The sequence below is a fragment of the Coturnix japonica genome, chromosome 2 (assembly GCF_054131305.1).
Source record: "Coturnix japonica strain WE chromosome 2, WE-NBRP24, whole genome shotgun sequence".
NCBI classification, from domain to species: domain Eukaryota; kingdom Metazoa; phylum Chordata; class Aves; order Galliformes; family Phasianidae; genus Coturnix; species Coturnix japonica.
In genome coordinates, this window is record NC_140664.1 from 65,674,067 (window position 1) to 65,701,314 (window position 27,248).

Consider the following 27,248-nt stretch of genomic DNA (forward strand, 5'->3'; position numbering starts at 1 on the left):
AGTGAGATTATCCTGGCTGCTTTTCAGCTTCATGAATTCACATGCAGAGCAACAACTTCAATTTGACTTCAAATTAAAATGTAACTAAATGTAGTGTTATTTCTTATGGCTTTGCTCCATGAAGACATAATATGATTTAATTGCTCTGTAGCTGATGGCCAGATATAAAACTGGGATTGGGACAAAATTGACTGGGACAAGAGGCTGGGGTAAGGATAAGAGCAGTTCGCAAGATGCTGTATGTTCCATGTTCTTAAGACTCCTCCTGTGTTGCTATTGCCCAGCTCACTTTACCACAGACCGCTCCGGCCCCCGGGCGCTCTCCGGAATGTCCACGGCGTCCGGGCGGCGGGGCGGGGCCCGGCGGGCGAACTGCAGCCAATGGCGGCTGCTGGCGTCATAGCTCGCCCGTCGGCCTGTCCGGCCCCCTGGTTTGCTGGGCCAGGGTTCGTGACCGGCCATGGCGGCGGCGGTAGCTGCGTGGCTTTGGCCGCTGTTGTGCCTGGCGGCGGTGCCGCCGCTGCTCTCCCCGGGAGCGGCCGGTGAGTAACGGGGTGCGGGGAGCGAGGCAGAGAGGCGGCTCGGCGGGACCCTGCTCCACAACATGGCGCAGGGGCGAGGCCGGGGGGTGTCGGAGCCTCCGGAGAGGGGCTGGGGCCGCTCGGTTGTTGTTACTGAGAGTCCATTGCGGCTCTTCTTGGCGGTGCTAAAAGCTCAATGAAGGAAGGCAGCGAGAGTGTAGGTAGTGGCAAATAGCTTTTATTAAACGTGTCGCGCTGGCGGCGCGAGTGGGAAGCGTGAAAAATCTAACATCTTCAAGTGGAAAACCGCAATACCAAAAGCGTTTGAGGGCACGGCACAGTTGAACTGCAGTTGTGGTTTCTGCTTTAAGGAAGAAGGCAGTGAAAAAGTGGTGTATTGGAACGTGACGTAGTGTAGCCCAGCTCCTTGATAAGGCTGATGGTATGACTGAGATAGCAGAAACATTGAATGTTGTCTAGGATGTTCACGAGGTAGCATGTACAGTTAAATGTATGTATTGTCTTAGTAGCCAATGTAAATTCTCTTCATAGGCTGGAAGCTCTAAATTCTTGGGTCTGTGAAGTGTAAGGATTACTCTGAGGGGAAAGTTATGTGATGAAAAATGTCTGAGGCAGTGAAGCAATGCAGTGAGAAAGTTGACTGAGGAACCACTATTTCTGGTTGTGAGTAAAGTGTACACTTAAGTACATCTGACCGGGGGGTTGTTGTTTATTTTGACAATTAATTTGGTCGGTATTGTTTTATTATAAACCCTTTCTCCACCACTATTATTGATATGTTTGCAATCTGATGGCTTTACCGATTACTTAAATGAAACAGTAAATGAAAACTGAAGTTGGTGGAACATGCTGATTAGTGATGGAACTGATACTGGTCAAATTGACCCAAGGAACAGTGTGCAGGGAATCACAGAGTCATAGAATTGCTGAGGTTGCAAAAGACTTTCAAGATCATCAAGTCCAATCTCAGCTTAACCATACTACCCTAACTCTTAACCCACCACTGAATCATGTCCCTGAGCACCTCATCCAGATGGTTTTTAAACACATCGAGGGTTGGTGTCTCAACCATTTCCCTGGGGAGTCTATTCCAGTGCTTTACAACCCTTTCTGTAAAGAATTTTTTCCCGAAACAACCTAAACCCTCGTCCTGTCATCAGTGAGGAGAGGCCAACCTCGCTTTTGCTGCAGCCACATTTCAGGTATTTGAAGAGTGCAAATCTGCACATCCGCCAACTCCCTCATCACTCTAGGGTGCAGTCCATCAGGTCCTATGGACTTGTGGGTGTCCAGCTTATGGAGCAGGTCCAAAACCATCTCGTCATGGATTGTGCAGGCCTACTCTGTTCCCCATCCCCATCTACCAGCACTGGGGGCTGTGTGCCCAGAGAGCAACTAGTCTTACTATTGAAGACTGAGGAAAAGAAGGCATTAAGTACTTCAGCCTTTTCCTGATCCTTGGTCAGTGTCTTCTACTCTGCATCTGTCAGGGAGTGGAGATTCTCCCTAGCCATCTTCTTACTGTTGATGTATTTATAAACATATGTTTCATATTATATATATTGTTTACCTTAGTGGACAAGTTCAGTTCTAGCTAGGCTTTGGCCATTCTATTTTTATCCCCTCACCACTTCTCTGTATATTTCAAACCTCATAAGTTGCTTGCCCCCTCTTCCAAAAACCATAAACTTTCCTTTGGTTCCTGAGTTCCAGCCAAAGATCTCTGTACAGCCAATCTGGTCTCCTTGCCCATCAGCTCATCTTCTGTGACTTGGGGATGGTCAGCTCCTGCACCTTTAAAATTACTTCCTTAAAGTATTCTCAGTCTTCCTGGGCTCCCATGCCATCCAGAACTACCTCCCAAGGGACCTTTTCAACCATGGTGCAAAAGAGACCAAAATCTGCCCAAGGTGGCAGTTCTGTTGACTCCCCTCCGTGGTTCAGCAAGTGTTAAGAAATCTAGCATCTCGTGATCACTCTGCCCCAGGTTGCCTCCAACCTTTACATCCCCCACAAGACCTTCTCTATTAACAAACAGCAGGTCCAGGATTTTGCTTCCCCTTGTTGGCTCCTTCACTGGCTGCATCAGGAAGTTATCTCCCACACACTCTAGGAACCTCCAGGACTGTTCCCTATCTTTTTGATATGTTTGTTCCCTATGTTTGTGTTTTGTTGTTTTGCTTTCTGGAAGGGAAAATTTTTCACAGTAATCAGTGGACCAGACAGGTTGTTCTGATTCATCATCCATCAGCTCAGTAATTCTCTTCAGAGGAGATGGTAAAGTACTTCAAGTCTTTTAAACGCCATCTTCCCTTTCCTGCTTTTCCATAGGTCTGTCTTGTTGTTACCATGCGAAGGACAATCTAATGTGCCGGGATGTTTGTGAGCAGGTAAGCTTAATGTATTATTTACCTCTCAGAGTTAAAACCATGCTTTTAGACAATGGTTTAGCAAAAATAATGGTATAAGTAAGGAACTATCTATGTGTAAGTACTGCATGTGAATCACAGAACATAATATTGTTATCTAAATGAGAACATAAAGGTTTAGTGTGTAGTCTTCTTCCCTTTCAAAGTGGATTCTTCATCAGGTTCTGGTGAAGTTCAGGAGACATGGAGTTAAAACTTGAATTCAGGATTTTGCCAAGAAGTGATAAACATGTAGGAAAATGTGAGGGATGAGGATAATTTACAAAATTTCTGGATCATGTGCTTTTTTGAGAATTTCAAATGAAGAGCAAAGTGTTGGTGCTATTTTTTTCTCCTAGTTGTTGCTTCTTAACTAACAGTGAGATATTCATTATGTTGTCTGCGAATGCAGCAAAAATGCACTTACTCTGTTCATACAGTAATAGAGCTGTTTATGTTGAACCCAAACTTGAAAAACGTTTTCAATAACTTTTGTTTAGATTTGTAGCTTTGGATAATACATTGTACTCTTAGTGTGCATGTGTATTTATTTATGTAATTGTATGTACCAAGGTTTTTTTTATTAAAAAAACTATACATACACATGCACAAATTTAGTATCAAATTAGTGCCCTTGCATCATAGCTACCTCCTTATTTTTTTTTATACATACTACCTGTTTTGAAGCTATCAAGCACTGACCCTGGTTATGGTTTAAGTCTTATTTACTAGAATTTAATACTGAAAATTTTGTTTAAATTGCTCTTTTGCCTTTTTGATATAGAGTTCAGCCAAATCCCCTTTCAGCTTTCCTATTTGTCTTAAGACGCCTTAAGATCCTATATTTATGCTTTTAGACCTTACAGCTTAATTTTCTGTCTTTGAATACAGGTAAACACTTTACTATAAACAAAATAACACTTAGTTGAAGAAATGTTCAAATTTTTATGGTAAGAAACAGTTAGCAAATGGCAAGTTCGGCCACTGTGTTGAGATAGCATTTGGAATAATCTATTCAGTTTTTTCTTATCTTTCACTAACTTGAAGTTCCTACTAGCTCCTCCTGTTAGCTCTTCATAAGGTCTTGAGCTTTTCATTGTCAAATTTCATCTTGTTTCTGCTGCACGATTTCTAATTAGCATGGAGGGGTTTTTGTATTATTTACCTGGTTGGTTTGTTCTGGTTGTGTTGTTTTTATGGTCTTGCCTCATCTGGATGGGATCTGTCAACTCGTGGAAGGAAAGATTGCCAGATTATATGGTTATTGCATATTAAAATTGGTGTCTTCTGAAAGTAGGAAAAGGTTTATATATCTATCTTTGGATAAGCACCTCAGTAATAGATCTTGAGTCTTGCATTGGCAAGACTCTGAGAAAGAACAGACTCTGTCAAGGAGCCATATGTACTTAACTCATGGGCTGATAACAGTACCACCAGAACAAAGACTTCCTTCTGTATGGGATGGAGGGAATCATCGCCTGACTAGACTTGCTTCCTCATCAGGTTTGGTTTCTGGGGGCTTAAGATGTTGCAGAAATTTCCAGGTTTGTCCTTGACTATTTATGTTCATGTGCTGATCTGCTTGGATATCAGTGCTCCTGAGAAAAGCCTCACATGGATAAGGGGCAGCTACGAACACTTTCCTGCATGTTTGGAATAAAGGCTTGGGTAAGATTTAGGAATCCTGATAAATACTTTTTCAAATACTTTGTGTCACAGATTAAATGGTTACCCAGCATGGGAGTATATAGTGATCACAACAGTGAATATTATATATAGACATCTATATATAGACAGACAATATATTGTGACACTTTCTTTTCTCGGACAACATTATACTTTTCTCAGACTATTTTTTCTTTCACCTAGAACAGCCAGTTGCTGTAGCTGATTACTGCTTTATGAGAATGTTTTCCTAGTTCTGTGTACTGTTTTTCTCCTTTCCAGCTAATAAGCTGCTGTTACAGTTGCTTGTTTATGTCTTTATTGGTGGTAGGTATATTCAGAATGTCTTTGGTTCTGCACTTCAGAGATGCCACCTGAATGGCAGAGATGCCATTCTTGTGGATGCTCTTAGTTCACAGGCCTTGTTCCCAGACTGGCAGAAATGTTTTTCTGCCAGCTTGTCTTTTTGTGTCTCGAACTCCAGCATCTTTGTGACTTTTCATGTTTGTCTGTTGCATGGATGTGGTATTGCAGATATGGCTTCTTCAGTGCCTTATGAAAGGGAATGGTTGTCAATGACCTGTTGATAATGCTGTTGCTAATGAGGATTAGTATGTTGTTATCTTTCATTGCTGCATTGGTGCGCTGCTAACTCACATTCAGCTTGCTATCAACCTGAACCTGAACCTCAACGCCCTTCTCTGCAAAGCTGTTCTTTAGCCAGTGAGCACCCAGCCTGTACTGTTGCATAGTATTTTTCTGTTCCAGCTGTAAGATTCTTTATTTGCATCGGAACCTCCTGAGTTTCCTTTCAGTTCATTACTACACTGATTGAACTCATTGCTCATTGAAACCAATCTGAGTAGCAGCTCCACTCCTTGATATATTAATGACACTCTCAGTTTAGGACCATCTGCATACTTCCTGAGGATTATTTCTGTAAAGTGATGAAACAGTATTGGTGTAATTGCTGTTGTGTATCACTTCTAAGAGACCAGCACCTAGATAATTGAACTGCTGGCTACTAATTTTTGAGGCCTGCTGTCTGGGCAGTTTGTCATCCACCTTACAGTCCTTGCATCTCATCCACATTTCACTGATTTGGCTGTAAAATACTGAAAGAGACCATGTAAAAGCCTTTTTAATATAAGAATAAGCAACATACACAGTTTTTCACTTCCTTACTGAATTAGTCTTTATCTTATGGGAAGCTGTCAGGCTAAATTTGCTGTAGGTGTGTGCCTGTGCTGAATGTTGTGATTGTTGCTGGTCACCTTTCTTGTACTTCAGGTGCCCTGATGTGGCTTCCAGGAGGATTTACTCCACAATTCTATGTGTGGTGAGCAGCCTCTATTTCCACAAATTATCCTTGTTGCCTTTCTTATGGATATGAATTTTACCTTTTTTCCAATCATTAGGAACTTTGTCCTATTGCCATAATTGTTCAAAAGTGATAGTATTCTGCCTTGCAATGATAGTAGTCACCTTTTCACATCCCATGAACTTCTGGATGATCAGTTTGATGAGATGATGCTTGATCTTGCTCAACTGTTTATTTGCCTTTGTTTATTTTGACAGCATCTTTACCTTCTGGTCATGTTTATTCCATAATAGTAGCTTTCTTTTTTTTTCCCCCTTCTGGAAGGAGTTAGTTGCCTGAGGTTGTGCAAGAAGATTAGTTAAGTAAACAGAGTTGTATGATACATTAAGCATAATTTCTTTATGTTTTTCACACTGCCAATTTCATAGAAACTTCCAGATGTAAAAGTTTTATGAGAAAATTCTAAACATAAAAATTCCTCCTTCACAGAAGTATTTGGATGGCTATAAATATATGAGAGAAAATCTTAAATGTGTATTCTTTACATGCTGACTATTAGCAGAAGTTGTCAAAAGGTAGACAGTGAAACTAAAAACAGAAGACATCAATTGATATTCAATGTAGGGTTACATTTTCTGTGTGTTTTGCTTCTTACAGATTTTGTCTTCTAAGAGTGATTCTCGTTTAAAACATTTACTGCAGCGGGCACCTGAATATTGTCCAGAATCAATGGTAAGGCTTGCTAGATTTTTTAAAAAGATAACAAAAACCACTAATATTAACAGAGTTTTGCTTACAAAAGGAAAATTTCAAATTAGCTTGCAGAGTTATTTGCTATCTGAGTTTTGAGCTTGCAAATGTTTTCAAGATTTTTCTTTGTTACAAAGGCTAGAAGAGTTCTTAAACTGAGATTTGATCCTCAAAGTAAAAACTTGTCTACTGTGTTACTTGGTGGTCATGTAAACTATGAAATGGAATGAAAACCATCTGATATTATGAAAAATTGCGCTGTGTGATTGTCATTTAGAAGTTAATAGCAGTGATTGACGAGCAAGAACATGTGATCCAGTTTGTATGGGGCAAAACTATCAGGTCTTGATTATACAAAGGCATGGACGTCTGTGTAGCTGCTCTGAATGGTCTGTGGGTATTTCTGACAACCTGAAAAAGGGCTTTTATTGGATCATGGTTTCCTAAAAGTTCTGCAGTGTATTAAAATGCACATATATATCTACTCCTATCTCTGTGGTGGAAATGATCTTCTGTATGAAGAGATGAGTGCTAGCATTGATGTTACCACAAGAGAAGACTCTAGAATTAACTTACAATATCTCGACTTGTTTGTTTTTAAAAAGATTTTATTTCTGTCTTGTAATTTTTGTTACTTCTAAATAGTATCAATGCTGTTTCCATCTATTAGGAGTGGTAAATCTGAGTCTGTCATTTTGCAGGCTTCTTCCCATAATGTATTTGCTTATAGATCCCTTTCTCCTGTGCCTCAAAAATATGTTTCTCAAGGCTTGGTTTCTGTGGATCACCAGCTCTAAAACCTTGGGAAATTGTAGACATCTGATGGCATGAGTAAAATCGGTGGTAGGATAACATATCAAAGTGGTATGTAGCTTTGGTACTGTTTGGTACTTTTTTTTCTTGCTCTCCAATGGGGAGAATGTGACTTGTCTGTACGGTAGATAGTAGACTTTTAGAAGACAGTACCAGAGAGTATATGAAATAGGAAAATGATTGATGCGGTATATATGTATTTTTTAAACTCCCAATTACCATCTTTATAAATGGTAAGATTGCTATCTAGATTGTATCTGAATGTTGCTGCACTAGTAATATTTTTAAACATTTTTAAAGACTTCTACTTATGAAGTAGTTGACAGTTCATCTTAGTGCCATATTTGCTGCTTTCAGATGACACTCCACTTTGCTGGAAAGGTATTCTAGTGACATTCCGCAGAAGAGTAAATAGATTGTAAATGTAATCAATGGGTCTATTTTCTGGCATACTGATTACAGATGCTATCTCAACTCTTTCAGGTAATATAAGAGTTTTGCCTGATAGTAAGTGATACATTAATTGCCAAAATGAGATACTATTATTTTTTCATGAAATAAAGGAAATCAGTTGAACTAAAGGAGCAGAACTAGTAGAAGTGGCAGCTCTAATGTTTTTCTTTCGAGCTGATTTTGCCTCTTCTCTGAAGTGGGAAACTCCCACAGATGGAGAAGATCATTTTAGAACATTAGATACAGATGGATTGTAAGTTTGGAAAGTTGGTAATTCCTGTGTTGACAGAGTCATTACGTGACAATACAGGTTGCTTGTGTGGTTTAATTGAACTTTTCTCCTCAGAAATATTTAACGCTATTTCATTTAAGGCCCCTTTAAGACTTCTAATTTGCCTTTGAATGCTGCAGAATTTTCCTCTTATTTCACCTATTTAGACTTTTCCCAGTGCTTGTTCAAAAAAGTTTGATTTCAGTTAGATTGCACTAAAATACATCCCCAAAACTGAACACAGTATTTGAGGTGCAGCCTCAGCAGTGCTGAATTCTTGAGTTCTTACCTTAGATTTAATCCTTCTACTGCCTAAACCTTGTTATTCCAAGACATTTGTGTATTTTGTTGAGTGAGTATCATAATATTTGTGAGTATATGTACTTGTGTCATTTTTAATTAGAATGCAGTAAAAGCGTGTTTAAGCATTGTAAGATTTCAGTTGTTGGGCATTAATCATCAAACATACGCTGTAGGGAAAATTCCATACCTTTTATTTTTTCAGCATTTTACTGCAGCACACCCACTGTTATGTGCTTCCTTCTGATAAAGTAAATTACCATAGAATTGGTTGGAAAAGACCTCTAAGATCATCTAACTGTCAACCCATCAACACCAGGCCCTCTAATTAATGTTCCTCAGTGCCACATCTACTCTTTCCTTGAAAACCTCCAGGGACAGTGACTCCACCACTTCCCTGGACAGGCTCTTCCAATGCTTGAGCACTCTTCCAGAGAAATTTACCTAAAATTTATCCTGAACCTCCCCTAAAGCAACTTAAGACCATTGCCTCTCATTCTGTCACTGTTACCTGGGAGAAGAAACCTATATCTGCCTTGCTACAACCTCCTTTCAGGTAGGTGTAGAGTGATAAGGTTTCCCCTGAGCCTTCTCTTCTCTAGACTAAATAATCCCACTTCCCTCTGCCATTCCCCATAAGGCTTCTGCTCCGGACACTTCACCAGCTTTATTGCCCTTCTTTGGACAAGCTCCAGGGCCTCTGTGTCTTTCTTGTAATGAGGGGCCCAAAACTGAACACAGTATTGAGGTACAGCCTCACCAGTGCTGAGTATCTAAATTCTTACCTTAGGTTGAATCCTTCCTCTACTAACTAGCTGTGATAGAATGGCATCTGACCTGAGAGTTCTCTTATGTTAGCCCTACAGTAAAGAATCCCCCATAATCATTTCAGCCAAGTAGTCTTGTTAATACTAGTAATGAGGGATGAGGAGATGTTGCTGTTTAGAAGGAAAAAAAAACCAAACAAACAGGAATCTACTGGAAAGGAGTGGTAGGGTAACAAACTTCTTAAAAGGTCTTGATCCTAGATAAGCTTTTTTTCTTTTAAAACAGTGACTACTTTGTTTTCTAAATTCTGATGGGAAAAGTTGACTATCTAGCTTAGGTGATATCATAAGAGTATGTTCTCCACCTACAAAAATGCTGCTAGTGATTAGGTACTCTGTAGATGACAATGTTCTTTTCAAAGCAAGTGAGTGGTACATAGCTTATATAACTTGTTCTGCTTAGAAGACAGTGTAGATACAAATATTCCATCGGAATAACTCTTTTAGAACACAAGGATAAATTACTGAAAATGTAATTTATGTACGCTAAAAGCACTTTTATTCTGTAGACTGATTACTGTCTTTTTGTATTTTAATTTTCAGGGAGAAGTTTGGGGTTGTATAAATTCTTCTTTGCCAGGTAAGAAATACTAGTTTACTATTCAGTTGTGATGCTTTTTCCCTAAATGTGTTTGTGTTCTGACTGCTCCCTGCACCTGTAGGTTTCATGATGGCTTAACTTTCTTTAGGCTTCTGTTGCAAACTGTGTTTTGATTCTAGTTTCTTTTAGTCTACCCAGGGTTATCTGAGCATCTTCTTAAAATGCTTCTTTTCTTTTCCTAGTTGGAAAAAATGTAATATGTCTTGTTGTGATTAAATGGCTATGCTTCTGTGATCCACCTAGGAAATACCAGGGAATTCCTTTCCTTTAAAGGCTTTCGATTATTTGTAGTTTGAATATACCTTAACGTGATGTATAAATAAATAAATATGATGTTGTTGCAACTTGATGTAACTGCAGTATCATTGTGTGTGTTTGGGGGGGGCGGGAAATAAAAGAGTAATAGGAAAGAGTAAGAACTGGACAAAAATAATTTAAGGTATGCAGATGCTGAGATCATGAACCATATTGCTTGGTAAGAGCAGATTTGTGAAGTTAAAGCATTGATTGAAAGATGAGACATGAGACTTTTCTGTTAAAAGGAGAGGACAAAACTAGATGAATGTGGATTTAACTAGTGCTGTTGTATTTCTGTGTTATTCTCAAAGGTTTAAGTGAAACTAGCATGTTATTGGTTGAAAATTGGCACTAAGTAAAAAAGAGGATATAGCAGTTTTAGATCTATTCAGATTTTTGCCACTGTTTCAGAGGCAAATCTAAGTCACATGCAGAGAGATTTGCTGCCTTAGTATGAGTGAAACTGGTAAAACGTGTAATTTCTTAAAGAGCTGTAATAATTTTGTCTCACCTAAGAACTTTTAACTCTTTAGTTGCTACTGGTGTTCCTCACCAGGAGTATTCTCTGCAATTTGGGGGACACAAGATAAGGAGAACGTAGAACTGTTAGAGAGCATCCAAAGGAGCATTTTGAAGGTGGTGAAGTGTCTAGAGGGCAGGACATATGAGGAGCAACTGAAGTCACTTAGTTTGTTCAACCCAGAGAAGAGACTGAGGGGAGACCTTATCACTACTTGTGTCTCACTCACGAGGGAAGCAGAGGTACAGACACTGATCTCTTCCCTGGTGACAGTGACAGAGCATCAGGGGAGGGTCAGGCTGGGTCAGAGAAAAGTTCTTGACCGAGGGGTAACTGAGCACATTGGAACAAGAACCCCAGGGCAGTGATCACAGTCCTAAGCCTACCAGAGTTAAAGAAGCATGTAGACAATGTTCTCAGAAATACAGTCTGAATTTTGGGTTGTCTTTAGTTGAGCAATGAGTTGGGCACAGTCCTCTTGGATCCTTTCCAACCCAGCATATCCTATGAGTCTATAATATTATAATACCTAGACTTCATTGTATACAGTTGAGTGGTAATGATTTTACTCTATGTACGCAATGTACATTTTAGTTTGAAATTGAGGTTTGTGTAACCACTTCCTAATTGTCTTTCTGGGCTGTCTGGACTGATGTGAGACTTCTTCAGTTTCTATATAGTAGGATTTTATTATCCTCTAACATACAGGGAGAAGCTCCTTCCTCAGTAGTGATAAAAATCATTCTCTTCTGTGGTTGTTTTTTTTTGTTTGTTTGTTTGTTTTTTGTTGTTTTTTTTTTTTAAACATCCTCATAGACAAACTGGTAAACATGGATTGGATAAGTGGACAGTGAAGATGGATAGAAAACTGGCTCAAAAGTGTTCCTGGAGGCCAGGACCAAGGGGTCAATACTAGTTTTAACATTTTCATTAATGATGGTACAGTGTGCACCCTCAGCATGTTTGCAGATGATACAAAATGGGAAGGAGTGTTGATAGAGCAGAAAGTTGTTCTCTGCATCGATGATGTCCTCATGTTGGGCAACATTTTTGAGAAAGGGAAGAAAATAATTCATATCCTTCTAAGAGCTGGTTTTGTCATCATGCAAAATAAGGTCAGGAGACTTTCACAGGGGATCCAGTGCTTAGGAATAAAATAGCAAGATGGATGTTTTTAGATCACAATGGATGTGATCAATAAAATAATTGTTACATCTCAACCAGCTTACCAAAAGGAAACACAATCTTTCTTGGGTGTTGTGGGCTTCTGGAGGACGCATATTCTGGATTACAGTCTGATTGTAAACCCTGTCTATCAGGTGACCCAGAAGAAAACTGCTTTAACATAGGGCCCTGAGGAACAGCAAGCCTTTGAACAAATTAAACCGGAGATAGCTCATACAGTAGTCCTCAGGCTTGGAAGGACAAAGTGGAAAAAACATGCTCTACACTGCAGCCAGGGAGAATGGTCACACTTGGAGCCTCAGACAGACTCAAGGTTGACTCCTAGGGTTTTGGAGTCGAAGATACGGGGGATCTGAGCCCCTCTGTACTGCAACTGAAAGGAGCTTAGCAGCATATGAAGTTGTCTGCTTATGCTGGGCTGGATGTTCCCCTCCACACTTTATGCAACTAATGCTACATGGAGTAAATGGATCACAATGATCACACAGTGGGCTTGGACTGGGAATCCCAGTCATCGCAGAATCTTAGAATTGATTATAGACTGGCTTAAAGGCAAAGAATTTGGAGTATCATCACGAAAGGAGGTGATATGTTGAAGAGGCTTCAGTGCACAATGAACTGCCAGACAATGTGAAGAAATAGATCTTGTTCAGTGATGGGTTCTGTTGCATTATGGAAAAGCTTTGGAGGTGGAAGGCTGCTGTATGGTGTCCTACATGACAAGCTGCAGAAGCTTCTGAAGGAAAGGGTGAATCAAACCAATTTGCAGAAGTGAAGGCCATCCAGCTGGCTTTAGACACTGCTAAACAGGATAAATGGCTCGACTTCTGCATGGACTCCTGGATGGTGGCAAATTCCCTGTCATGGAACTATTTTCCTTTTCTCAGTCTTAGTAAACAGTTTTATCTCAGCGCAAGATGTCTCACTCCAATTTGTAGGAGGGAGGCAAGCTTCTTTGATATGTGTATACCCGGCGTGAGATTAAGAAGCAGCGGTTCAAATGTTGGTCCAACCAGTTTATTAAAGTCCTAGCCGTTTTTAGGGAGATGGGGAAGGGAAGGTAGGCGATAGGGAAAGTAGGAAATATAAGCAAGGAGTCTTTGCAGAGAGCAAAAGAGATAGTCACCACCGTGGGTCCAGTGAGGTACACAGTAGGTCCGTTGATCTCAGGAACTCATCTGATCACCACGGAGGATGGGAGACAGCCAGGGAGCTCCGCAGCAAGCCGGTCCCGGGGGTTCTTCCGACAAAGTTTTCCCCTCAGGAAATTCTCCGTCAAAGGTGTCTTTGGGAGTTTGTCTCCAAAGTCCCCAGTTTAGCGAGGGCCTTTTATCCTCCATTTCGGTGGGGGTTCTACTTCTTCTTTGAAGTTTGACTCAGCATTTTTGGGAACATATCTCGAGCAAACACTGAACTTCCAAACAAGCAGGTAAACACACTTTGTAATAGGGTTTAAAACCAGCTTTTGTGACATTCCTGGCCCACAGATAAGCCAACAAGGAGGGGGGTCTCTGTTGCCAGACATAAGCATTATCGCCTTCTGCAGTGGTCAGCTCCTTCGAGCAGCACCCCTGAAGAAGACTGCTCATTCTGCTTCTGCTTATCTTTGCAATCATAAGCAGAGGTACTGTGGCACAACAACACCCACCATTCACCCTCCTAGATAGTTAGCAGTCGCCAGTCAGAGTCTTATCATCAGAAAGGCCTCGTGAAGCAAGCTTTGAGACAATAAAAGAAAAACAGTTCCGTCCTTTACACAAGAGTTCTGTGTTTTTTATGTTTTTTTGTTGCTGTTCATTTTTAAAAATTTTTTAAATTTTAAAATTTAAATTTTCTCTCCCATCTAACTGGGAAGGAGAGAAATGAGCAGCTATGTGGTGCTCAGCCACCTGCCAGATTAAACCACAACCATGTTCTGTTAACTTTCTTTTATAGCTTATCCTCAAAAAACAAAACTATGTTGTGTTTTATTGTCCTTGCCAGTACAATATTATAAGGTTCAAAACAGTACTAAATGTTAAGAAACTTATGTTTAAGAAAAATATATTTTCTGAGGGTGAATACTAATTAGTATTTTAATAGATTTCTTTTTTAAAACTGTGAGTCCCTTGATGTTTGTTTATGAAGACTAATGGGCCTACAGTATGTTAATTAATTGGCATTTAAATAGGAAATTAAAATTTATTTCTTATTCTGTATACATTATATTATTGAAGAAACTACTTGAAAATGGGAGGGTAGTGGGGGTGAGTCAGCAGCTATAATTCTAGATGACTATGCTCTGATTTTCTCATTTTCTGTAAGCATACTGTAGAAGACTTCTCCAGAGACAATAAAATGCTGACTTGATCTTTTTTTGTGCCACATGAAAACTATGAATATAATGAGCCTAGTTGTTTTTCAGTTTCTCCTTTCTCCATCTTCTTTTTTAATCTTTCCTCTTGTTTCCTGGGAACCACTGTGATCCAGTTTCTCTTAAATTTTCAGAGCATATGTGATTGGTTTCATCATAAAATACATGCATCAGAGATTACATTCTATGTTTTCACTTCTGTGCAACTTTTTATCTTTGTTTCTGACTTAAATACTCTTGTGGATGCTATAATAGAACATTTTTAATAAGGAAGAAAAATATGTGCGTTTTTTTTCATCTCAGTAATGTAGTGTGGCATCTGGAAACTTCTTTGAAAGGAGATCTTTGACAAGAGCATGCGTCATACACCATGTAGCTGTATACATTTTGATACATTGGCTAAATGTGGTCCTGTAAGTAGTGAAAAATATGCTGCCTTGCTTTCCCTTTTCATACAGGAATTTGAGAACAGGTTTCAAGATCGAAAAAAATAATAATGATTATCAATTTGCTTGCAACTCCACTTTCAGTCAACATAAATACATTAACTGTCAGTTTTCCAATGAAATATACAGAGTTGCAGTCAGATATTCAGCTGAAAATTTTGAACATGTCTTTTTCCTAGACTTTAATAAGAGCTCTCTTAGGAGAGAAAAATATCCCTTGCTTCCCAATCATGCCTTATTCGTGTAAGCGCTTTTTGGCAGTATGCATATTTATGAACAATTATTGTCAAGGATGAAGCACAAAAAAGAGTAAAATTTCTTCAAAAATCTCTAATGAACACCTTGAGAATGCCTTAAGAATTGCAGCCCCTCCCATCAAACCAGCCAGATGCATTGGTTTCACAAAAATGGTCAACTATCCCACTAGTTCTATGGTTTTGCTGAGGGCTACTCCAAAAGTAATGCCTCTAGTTTTATTATTTTGACCCTTAATGTTTGTTGGAGGTGCATGTCAATGATATGGCACTGGAGGTTGAATCTTCCTGCCAGTATTCAGTTATATCCTGTTGCTGTGCAAGAGATAGCAGCAGAGAGTCAGTCTGACAAAATGACATCTGACATGAAAGTGCATATGATGCATAGGTGTGTTCCTCCATGCAGGAGAAAAAAAAGATATAAAAAAAAAAAGGTGTCCACTGACATTGATCAATGTTTACTGAACATTTTTTGAGACCAGAGGGTGGATGTGAGCACAGTGAGGCATTTAGTGGTGCATTTCAACAGTGGTATCAATGACGGTGTATCAGCTCCATTGGTGCAGACTCTTATGAGCATGGCATACAACAGCCTCTTGTTCACTGCTGGAAAAAATGCACAGCTAATGGTGGTGACTACTGAAAAACAGTGCTTTGTAGCTGAGGATGTGCTCTATCAAGCGAATTACTGTGCTCGTTTTAGCTGTTGTAGTTTCTATTAAAATAGATAGGAGACATTACTTTTGAAGCGACGTACATATACATGGCCTAAGGCAACTGCTTTTCACTGAGTGTAGCCTAGGAAAGCCAGAATGTTGGACACCCATAAGAAATACAGTCTTCAATCAATTAATTGTGCACTGAAGCTGCACTTTTGTTATGAAATGCTTGTACTTCAGTTATATTGATTAGAAAATTAATGTTTAAATGTTAACATTGCTATTTTAAAATAGTAGTGCAGTAGTTTATGAACACCTGTCATGGCTTCTTTTTCCACAAGCTTGTTTGATAGGCTGAAATGTCATGAGGGCCACTTCCCAAGAAAAATGTAACCATGGCCAAAGCTTACCAGCATTCCTAATTTGGCTTGCAAGTTTGCTTCCTTCTTTTAGCAGTTTTGTAGATGTATTTCTAAAAAACACTGGCTCTGTCTTGCACAAGATATGGATGTTTGTTGGATCTATTTTGTTTCTGTCTTTGTTTTGTCTCTCAGCTATGATTATTTACTGGCTGATTTATTCAGTGGTGACATTGCCACTAAAACTGTACAGATCAATTTATCATACTTCTTGTCTAGCATGTAGCTATTGAAATGGTTATTGCAAGTTCTTTCCTGGAAAACTTGTTTTTACATTGCACATGATATTTAATATATATATATATTTTTTTTTTCCTTAAGTGAACCTTGGAGTATAAGTCCTACTGAATTATTGTTTTGATCAAAAGGAATTTTTGTATAATAGCTCCACATAAAAATGAGTTGAAACAACTAGCTGCTATGTTGTCATAGAATCATTAAGGTTGGAAAAGACCACTAAGATCATCTAGTCCATTCTAGTTATTTATATGCCTAAAGTAGAATGTAGAGGGTAATATATATGTATATATTTTGCAACTAATGGATGTGTTGTTAAATGTATTTGCATGACTTCAGTGTAGACATTCAGTTACTTTTGGAATTAGTTTAAAACAATGCATCAACTGAGAATTGTTGAGCATTGTTTCTAAAATGGTGATGTATGCACAACAATAATGTCCTTAATACTTTCCGAATAATTCTCAGTCTCTGAAAAATAAAGTCCTTACCCCACCTCTGGGAGGTTAGGGTGACCTGAATTTGCAGCTTTTCGTGGCCTTTGCTTCTGCTTTCAGCTGAGCTGAATTGGAAAGTTGAGCTAAGATGCTGAGCAGAAGTAAACAGATAAAGAGGACAGTCTTCAAAACGATGGTCAAATCACTTGTCCGCTGTGCATCATCAGGGTCTGGCACGTAAGGATCATGTAGTGCCTTTTCAAGCTGACTGCAGTAAAGCTGCTCTTCACCTTCGCCTCTTGTTCCTTTCCACTCAAATACACAATTCTGCTACCATGTTTATGCCAACTGTTAATGTTCTAATTTGCATTGAAAATATATATTTTTTAATTTTCTGGAAAGTGTTAACTTAGCTAAAAATTTTGACTTTTCTTTATAAATTTCCTTACTGCAGAATTCTCCTTACTGTGTAACATCATCATAATTGTAGAAAATGAGACTAGCAAATTAAATAGAAAAAGTTTGAATAGAAGATGGAAAATGTTGAAGGCAGTTGTGGATATTAATGTATGTTATTAAGGTAAAGAAACTACAGACAAAACTTGAAGAAAAAGTAAGCATGGTATTCTGTGTTAAGGAGAATTATAGAAAAGTGTAGTGCTGTTGAAGCCAATAAGTTGATGTGTCAGAACATGCAGTTTTGCTTCTTTTATAACATTTTATTTTTTTTGGTTTCTGTTGGCGTGTATTTCATATTAGATAAGAACAAACTGATAATTCCAGTAAATACATAAAATGATTTGGATAAAACACCTTAAAAGTCAACGTATAGAATGTACCTAATTGACAAATTTCAAATTCATTAAGTTCATGGATTTGCTTTTCTTTTCGTGCCTAAAGTTGGTTTGGAATCACTTAAATTCTAATTTAATAAGCTATAAGTAGATTTCTTGAACAGGACTATCATACCTGAAAAGTAGGCTGTGTATGGTGAGGGAAGGAAAAACTATAGCACAGGTTCTCTTGCTACTGTAATATGTACTGTAATTTTATTTTTAAAGGAGTTCTGAAGAAGTCTGATGGTTGGGTTGGTTTAGGTTGCTGTGAGCTAGCTATTGCTGTGGAATGTCGGCAAGCATGTAAACAGGTAAGGCTTTCTAACTGTTTTTTTTCTGTTATTAATGTCAAATGATTCCGTGTTTAATTCACTTGTGTTACTGTTTGTGATTTACAGGCTTAAGGAAATTTTAATATGAAAATAAACTATCGCGCAGATTTCTTACAATTAAAAAATATGTGAAACTACCTAGAAAGTGCTAGGATGATAAAACATCACCAGCCAAATTTTAAGAAGCAAAGCAGGGAATTTACTTTAAGTGAGTTTTCAACAACAACAAAAAAATAAAATTTAAATTCTGCTGAGATGGAAACCTAATTAAAAAAAGAAAAGAAAGAAACTGCTTTTTTGTTGTTGTTCTGGGTGGTGGTAGTTTTGTGGAATTTTTTGTGTGTTTGTGTTTTCAACCATTCCGGAGACTGAGCTTATGGCTGCTTGCCAAGAAAGACTTCATGACCCTGAAGTTTGAAGAGCTTGGTTGTTAGCATTTCTGTGGAGAGAATTTGCTCTTCTAATGAGTGATGTGTTGCATGTACATGTGTGAGAAAATATGCAGCTACGCTCCAGGATGAGTTCTCTAGTTTACAAGATCTGTTGTTTGTTGTCTAATGTTCTCAGGACTCATAGCCATCTCTTAGCACTGGGTAGGTGGCAGAAGGCAATCATTTGATTTTGACTCAATTCATTATAATCAGATGAATTAAGAAGTATTCAGATCCTTCAGGTAAAGTGTTTTTTCTCATACTGAGACCTAATATTTATAAATTTGAAGGTTTTGTTGTTTTTTACATATAATCTACAAATGATTAAAGGAAGGAATTAGGTAATAGTTAACATCTTTTCTTTTGGTAGCATAGGTGGTAACAAATTAGTGTTTAATGCCTACCAAAATGTTTTGACCTGAGCATGATCATTAAGATCACCAACACTTAGAAAAAGTATCGTTAATAGTTAATCATAATAGTTATCATAATAATTTCGTGCTGGAATTGCATTGGGATTCAGTAAGAAGCTGAATTTCAGTGTATGTCAAGTGTCTCGTTCCTCTGCATAAAAAACTCTTACTGCTATGACATGCTAGCCTGCAGCTTTTAGGTAGTTACTTGTTTTTTGTGTTTTGTTTATTTCTCTGTGTATGGCATTTTTATATGTAAATATTCATACATAAATTTCTATTATGTGCCTGCCTGTTCCTAGGACTGCTATACATATCAAAATCTAGTACTATGCATGCACTATGCACTGTGTTAATTCAGGGTTCTAGTAAGAGGTCTTTGGTGATCGTATCCAGGCAAAAGGTTGCATGTTACAGAAGCCAGGTGCCATATATACAATCAGAAGGCTATTTACAAATAGGTATTGGTGTTGACTAGGTTTTTGGTTGGTGTTCTGACCTTGTTATGGTGCCTATTATCAGCCCTAGCATGGTACAGTTTACATTCTACTCACAATTGGTGGAATGTTGAGTCTGCATTTTAGGCTCTGGAAGTCCTTTTTATCTAGAAATGAAAGTTTTCCCAGGTGAATAGTTCTGCTGAGACATTTAAATTAATGGCCAAAAGCCCTGAATTTATTGACAGATATCAATGTTTCCCTTTGTAGTTAACTACTAACTACTTCCATATAGTTTCCATATATGTTTTGATGCATCTTCTACAGAGTCCTATACTGCTTGTAACTACTGATAAACTGATGAATCCTTGTAGAAGTGAGACTACACATCCTTTCAGGGACCATTCTAGCAAGACTGGACCTAGTACCAACCACTAGGGAGCACCACTAGCAACAAGCCTGCAATTAGACTCTATGTCATTGATCACAACATTGATCTCTGCCACTCAGGCAGTTCTCAGACTACCTCACTGTCAGTTCATCCATCCCACACTTCCAGATCTTAACTACGAGGATTATATGGGAGACAATGTCAGAAGCCTTGATGAAGTTAAAGTACACAGCACCTACTGCTGTCTTCCCATCTACCCAGCTGGTCATGACATCATAAAAGGTTACCATGTCGGTCATGCCTGATTTCCCCTTGGTGAATCCATGCTGACTACTACTTCCATTTGCTTGGTTTTTCCAATATTCTGCTCTGTCTGGCAAACCTTTCATGAAAACTAATTTGCTTTTTCTGTTCTTCCAGTATCGACTAACTTGATGCAGAAATAAGTGTTTTGGGGTTTTAATCAAATCTAATGTAGACAATGTTGTGGCTTCTACTTTTTTTTTTTCCTTAAAGCTTTAAATGGGTTCTTCGGGTTCCTAAAAAGGAGTGTTTAAATAGATCTTGTATCCATAGTTAACATGAAGTTAGAATCATTTTTATTTTATTTATTTAATTTATTTATTTTATTTATTTTTATATTGGTTTCTGCTTCAAACTGAGACATTTTCTGTTTTCAGGCTTCTTCAAAGAATGATATTTTAAAAGTCTGTAGAAAGGAATATGAGGTACGTATGTATTTACATGCATATATGTCTTATTAAGTCATTTGTTACATAAATAAGGGAATGTTCAGTCTCATTTGTTATATAAATAATGAGGGAAAGTTCAGTCTTATAGTAGCATGTCTGGATACTTCCATCTGAATGTAAATTAGCTCTGTGCAATTACTGTAAAAGTACATTTGCTTTCTGTAAAGAAAAAATGGCTTCTTTACTCTTAAAAAAATAAGACATATCTTAATTTGAATGGAAAAGATACAGCTTTCAAAGTGGAGATATGGATTCTAAAATTGTTTCGTAGGAGTTCTGATGAAAGTAGGCATTTATTGTGAGCATTCATTGTCAGCAACGTTTTGCATTCTAGGATGGTGTATCTAGCTTAAAAATATCTAAAAAACAAAGAGAATAAATACAGGAAAGAATAAGCCTTTATGTAGCCTATCCTTATTCAAAATGAATAATTTTTGCTAACATCAGTAAAAGTGTGAATGTCAGCACTTATTTATACTGTTCTACTTTTAAAATTAATCATTAGAATATTTCTAGAAGTGTGCAAACGAAGGTTTATATTCTTTTTGTAGAATTTTGTAGAAATGTTAGTTTGCTAGGACTTCTCAATGTTTCTTAATTTAAAAAACAGAATTCTCCTCCCACCTTTTCATCCCCTTTCATCCTTCCTGCTGTCCTGAATTAGACAGTCCTCTGTTAATTCTGCTCACATTGAATGGTATCACACATTTCTTTTTGATTTGGGAAGAAACATGGCAGGTTTATTGTTTTCCAGAAAACATTAAATTCCTTGTTTGATTTTCCTTTGGTCTTTCTGCCTAATCAGTCTACAGAGTATTTTCCTAGATTCTTCTCCGTTGAAGTTACTATCATTTATTGTCTCAAAAATTATTTTTCATTGTAAGCAGTTCTGTCTTTTCTGATGCTGTAATATGCTATACTGTCAACATCTGTAAGCTTTTCCTCTATTATGCTGGTCTCTTTCCTTCTTTTTTTCTGCATTTCTGCATTGCTGTAGGAGGTTGGCCAATATGTGTTGAAGGAGAACGGGAGAGGAAAGGTAAGAGAAAAAAGAACACTTACAAAATAGTGATAGTCATCTTACTTTTCTTAATCCCTTTTTCCAGTTCTTGTCTGGAGTTTTAGTAAGTGGCATGTTGCTGTTATTGCACAGAAAACCTTAACTCTTTCTATCTGTGCAGTGTTTTTAAAGATTAGGGAAGGCAGCAAAATGACAGGAGGAGAAATCAAATTTTCTGGTTGATGAAGGAGGAAATAACTTTTTAATGAGCACTAGGATTGGTAGGCACAGATACTATTTCAGGGATAGAAATGAAATTGTCTGATATGGTAGATCCCCACTTACTACTTTTTTTTTTTATATGAAAATAGGTTTTCATATGTATCTAGACTTTATGGATAGTCATGAAAAATAGTATTTGCTATGCTTTCAAGAGGCTTATTGCATGTATAAAATTCAAGGCAGTTTTGCACAAGGTATGAGATTTGAAACACTGCTTTTGGAGGGAACTTACCCTCTCTTTTTCCCCTCCTTTCTGTTTGTTTACTTTTAAATAGTTGCCGTAGTGAATGTTGCATGGTCATTGTGTAGTCTGTTGAGTAGCTTCCATGTATTTGCCTAGTACCATACTTTGTATTAAGTTGAGTTTGTTGGGGAAAAACTGAATGACTGGGAGTTGAGTGGCTAATTTAAACACTAGGTGACTAGATCAGAAACAGCTTGTGAACCACGTAAATGCAGTGTTTTATTCATTGTGTTTGCCTTTTTGTTTAAGAAGCCATGACTCATTAAAAGTAAGGATCCATTTTAAGAAATATTTTATTGAGAACTAGTTATGGAGGAGTTGAATATGATAAAGACATAACATGTAGGTAAGAACTAGCTGAATTAAGAATGTAAAAGTGGAATTATCTTCTTGTAAACACTCTCATAGGTTACTAACTGTTGTATCTCATATTCTCGCATATAGATTTCAGCGAATTTGCGAAAGGTGCTTACAGTAGTTAACCAAACTTTGCATAGTATTTTTAGTTGTATTTTGAGAGTAGGAAAGCAACTCCTTTAGTTTACCTTCAGCTTCCCACTAAGTTAGCGAGCGCAAGGGATAAGTCTTCAAGAGTAAGGCACAGGGTTCAGAGCAGTTAAGAAAGGAGAAAAAAAAAATCTCCAAATGGTTGTCAGAAAGTTAGCAGTTGCTAAGCAGAGTCTGAAGTTGTGTAAGAAGTGATTCACTTTTATCACCAATGTGCCAACTTTTCATAAGATTAACTGAAAATGCTTTTATTGGATTGTGGTTACTCTTAGTAAAGTTTGTGATTCTTGTCATTCAGAGATTGTGTGCTTTTTAGAAGTGCTTTGTGGCGTAATAAGCTGTTCATTCTTGATCGGTTCATTGAAGGTTTTAAAGCATACCCTATGAAGCATGTTCTGTTTGCAAGAAGCACTGCATGCAAAAATTTTATTTTAAAAAAAAAATGCACAGTATCCTTGAAGAGTTTTGAATGTTACTTGACTATGCATTATTTGGCTTCTTTTGAAAGATGTTATTGCGGAATTCCTTTTTCCTATCTTCTGCTTCTCAGACACTCATTTTTGTCCTCTTCCTTTTCTCTCTAGCTCTGTGCACCTCTTATCTTTTATCTTTTATTACCAACAGCTTTCTACTGTCTTGTTCATCTTTACCTAAAAAGAAGGTAGGTGATAAAGAAGTAGGAAGTGGGTTGTATGGATTGTGTGTAGGGTTTTAGGGTTTGATTTTTCCTGTTTATAAAAGTTTTGTGTGAAGATTCATTTTTTTGAAAAGGCTACATGGGATGCATGCTTGAAAAAGTAGCTTGAAGTAAGTTGTTAAGAGTTTATTACCATATTTAAATGCTAAGGACATAGAAAAGATTACAGAATGGTTTTAATGAATTCCTAAAGAATGCAGCTGTTTGTGGCCTCTGGAAGCAGAGTCACTTAAGAATTTGCAGCAGACTTGACGTCCGTATATTACACGTTGTAGCTAATAATAATGGGATCTTCGGGGGCTTTTTGTTAATGTTCTGCACAGTTCAGAGAAAGTTGATGGAAACCCCAGTGTTCTTGCCAAAACTTGAATTCCAGTGATTATGTTCTACCTTGCCAGGCTTTTTCTTTGTTCTTTCTTTCTTTTTTAATTATTTAACACAAATGAGGAAAACCTTGGTCTTAATTGTTACTTTTTGGAAGTTTTTTGTTTGTTTTTTTTTTTAAATCTAAACAATTGTGCACCATAATCTGAAATTCCAGCTTACTCCACTAAGCCTTGGTATGTAACCTTCTGACTTTAAATCATGTTGGTTAAATTCTGAGATTAAATTAAGTGGAGAGAAGATGAACAGAATTTCAGTACCTTTTTTTTTACATGTTTAGTATGCCCAAGACAGTAGTACTGAACTTATTTTTCCATGGGTTGATAGAATATGTGTACAACTATAATTTTCAGGAAGAGGAGTAATTTATTTTTTTTTAAATCCTATCTGTTTTCCTGTGTAAATGAGCAGCTTCACTGCCATTTTTCATTCAAAATACAAGACAAAATTGTTTAGAAAAAAATGAAAAAGCATGCCTTACGATGCAGAAGACTTTATCCTTTAGCAAACTGTTCTGCACTGTTCATGCACATACATTTTGGGTTTTGAGCCGTTACCTGCAGCTGATGAGCTCCAAAAAGAGCGAAACCAGTTAGGTCCTGCAGTACTGGCTGAAATCCTTCTTCAAGGGGGTTCTGTTGAGGAAGACTGGAAAATCTTTTCTGCTAGATAAGCTTTGATCACCTTTTTCAATTTCCATTATGGCAGAAGGTCTTTGAGACTGCTTTCTTAATGCATATGCACTTGTTTTAGCTGTGTCTGTCTACTACTTTCCATTTCTCCTACTTATAATCTCATTTAGTGACCGGTTTCATCAATGCTTGTTATGGCTTTTTTTCTTGAAAGGAGTCTGAAAGATGAGGTTAATGCACCTGTAGAGCAAGTAATTTTACATTTGTCCTTTGAAGTTCAATATTGCCATCTTTGTTCTCTTAATATTTTATTAGTTGTAAGAGGGAGTTCAAATATTAATTTTTGTTTTTTAATCTTCATTTCCACAAGTCTTGGTGAGTTAGTTTTTTTTTTAAGGCTAACACCCTTTTCTGCTGACATTGTTTTCTGGGCATGGGAGGGAGCTGTTTGTTTTGCTTTACGTACATCTGTTTTATGTTTTCCAGCATTTTCTCTCGCTTTTCTCACAGTTCACTATTTCAAGAGATGCTGATAGCAGATTCAGGAAGAAGTCTGAATGGGCTGATGAGACTTAAATATGACTGCTACTTTATACTATAGATAGCGCTTAACTCTGTGTTCTGTAATGAATTTAGGGTTAGTAACTAAGGTCAGACTGTGACTGTTTAAAGCTGTAATCAGCTTTATTTACAAATAGGTGACTGTACATTATTTTTTCTAAGATTTTCTGATATCTATACAGCTGCACTTCTCAGATGTATAGATCTATTTTCTGAGACAGTGAATGGTTTTCTAGACCTACACAAAGGGCAAAGTTAGCACAGAATACTTAGCGACCACAGAATACAGTGATATTACAGGCTAACTCAGTGCACCTGAAGTTCTTCCTGTTCTTTCCTGCAGCTGCCCTTTTTCCACTCTCCCTTTGCTAGCTATACAATACCTTTTTTGCTTCCCTTATTCTGGAACTGACATCTGTCAGGTCCTTCTAAAGGACTGTGTAAATTCTTAGCATGAGAGAAAAATTTTCTTCAGGGTTACTGAGAAAAATAAGGTCATTGAAAGATTATTGGAGTCAGAGCTGATACATACATGAGACTGTACAATCAGGAGCAGGGAAAGAAGAGTTGAAAACAATGTAGAAAAGAGAAGTAAGACCAAATACTTACAAGATCTTGCCTGTCTTAGGGGAGGAAAAGAATGGATGTATAAAATAGTTAGAAGAGGATAACTTTATCTCAACTCGAGCCCATTTTGAAAGGAGGAGTTTTATTAGACACCACAACCTTCTCAACATTCTTGCCTTTTTGTTTGTTTGTTTGTTTGGGGGGTGGGAGGTGGCTATAAATTGAGTGAAAAAGGGACAGTGATTCTGTTATTCCAAACTGCTTTTTAATAACCTGTTTCATAATATTCAACTTTTGGTAACTTGACAAATTTTACCTGAGTTTCTGATCATTCTAAATGTTATTTATGCAATCTGAAAGTGTGTTCAGTAGCTAGACATAACCATGACAAACAGACGTCAGGCTTTTCAGCACCCTTTACTGCCTTAGTGCAATTATTCCCCTTTGCCCTCATAAGGCCCCATCTGGAGTGCTGTTTCCAAGCGTAGGACCCCAGCATTAGAAAGACATGGAGATGCTGAGCCAGGTCCAGAGGAACACCACAAAGGTGATCAGAGGGCTGGAGCACCTCTCCTGTGAAGAAAGGTCGAGGGAGATGGGCTTGTTCAGCCTGGAGAAGACTCTGGGAAGACCTCACTGCAGCCTTCCAGTACATGAAGGGAACTTATAAACAGCAGGGAGACTGACTTTTTACATGGACTGATAGTGACAGGACAAGAGGAAATGTCTTTAAATGAAAAGAGGGGAGATATGGATGTTATGTGGAATTTTTTCACTCAGAGGTGAAAAAATGATGAGGTGCTGGTGCAGGCTGCCCAAAGAAGGTGTGGATGCCCCATCACTGGAGGATTTCAAAGCCAGGTTGGAGATATCTGTGGGCAGCCTCATCAAGCAGTTGGCAGCTCTGCATACAGCAGGGTAGAAGGAACTAGATGATCCATAAGGGCCCTTCCAAGTCAAACCATTCTGTGATTCTAGAATAGTGTTGCTTTCTACTTTGCTGCTGTGTATACCATATTCCAGTGTTTAATGCAGGGTGAGTGCTTAGGAGTCCATCCTCAGAAGCTTCTGAAATTAGTCAGTTTTGGATCAGACTGATGTGTGTGACAGCGGGTCATTTCTGACAGCTCTATGGTCCCAAGCTAGAAAGTATGATGCTATATAAATGACATGCCCCTTACATAACAGTACAAATCTGTCCTTTACTGATGTAGGATGATTGTTCTGTCTACATGTTGCTTCCCTTAGTACTTGCGTCTGTCATCCCTGTTAGATAGGTGAATGGATGACAGAATTTGCTTTTCAGATAGTCTCTGAACTGACTCAGATGAAAACCTGCTGCTGGAATGAGTAGTTTTGCTGCAAAGTTGTTCATACTCTTAGAGAACTTCTGCAGTAACAGTGTTCTTGTCAGTAAGGACCTAAAATTTGTTACAAGATTCTAGAAGGATTAAAATATTGGAATCTTACTTATTGAGGTTCTGTGTGTTATTTTATGTAGAGCATTCTTATGAATTATTTTATCTGCTTTTATTTGTGATCAATAAAATCACAAATAGTAAAGTTTGTAGATAAATCTAACTTTAAAATATGTTAGCTTTTTTATTCCCTTACATTGCATCAGTGTTGTATCTGCCATGGTTTACCCAGTAAATTAGTTTCTGACTGTAAATAGAAGAAAGCCACTCTGCTCACTACAGTACTGGATGTATTTTATTTAAAGATTAAAGCCAAGAATAAGTTATCCAAGAGATTATTTCATCGTGATGCTGTAGAAAGCAGGATTCTAGGACTGGTGTTTGATATGACATAAAGGTTAGCTGATGAGCTGGTACTTGTGATTTAAATGTGAATAAAATAAAGTCATCGATGACATGATACAAACTGAAACTTTAAGACTTGAGGCTTTTCAAATCTAGGTTAAAGCATGAATCATCCATCATTTGCTACCATAAATGTTTCTTGTGACTTCAGATGTTCATCAGAACTCTCTACTTGGGAATGCTAATTCATGTGTAGGGAGC

At 37.9% G+C, this 27,248-nt stretch overlaps 1 protein-coding gene across 5 annotated transcripts in view; it reads left to right on the plus strand.

The window, feature by feature from the left end:
• The first annotated feature begins 430 nt into the window (after window positions 1-430).
• The window catches only part of RECK (reversion inducing cysteine rich protein with kazal motifs), a 52,982-nt gene continuing 26,164 nt past the window's right edge, over window positions 431-27,248 (plus strand). The window contains exons 1-8 of one of the 5 annotated variants that reach the window (XM_032442531.2): window positions 431-542; window positions 2,874-2,932; window positions 5,906-5,954; window positions 6,594-6,668; window positions 9,894-9,930; window positions 17,820-17,905; window positions 20,279-20,326; window positions 21,348-21,389. In XM_032442531.2, the coding sequence (XP_032298422.1) occupies window positions 2,919-2,932; window positions 5,906-5,954; window positions 6,594-6,668; window positions 9,894-9,930; window positions 17,820-17,905; window positions 20,279-20,326; window positions 21,348-21,389 (351 nt within the window). In that variant the 5' untranslated portion in view covers window positions 431-542; window positions 2,874-2,918. Of the gene's footprint in view, window positions 543-1,073; window positions 1,206-2,873; window positions 2,933-5,905; window positions 5,955-6,593; window positions 6,669-9,893; window positions 9,931-17,819; window positions 17,906-20,278; window positions 20,327-21,347; window positions 21,390-27,248 lie in introns of those variants that run through there. The other 4 variants (XM_085540081.1, XM_032442530.2, XM_015854844.3 and 1 more) reach the window with 4 other exon arrangements.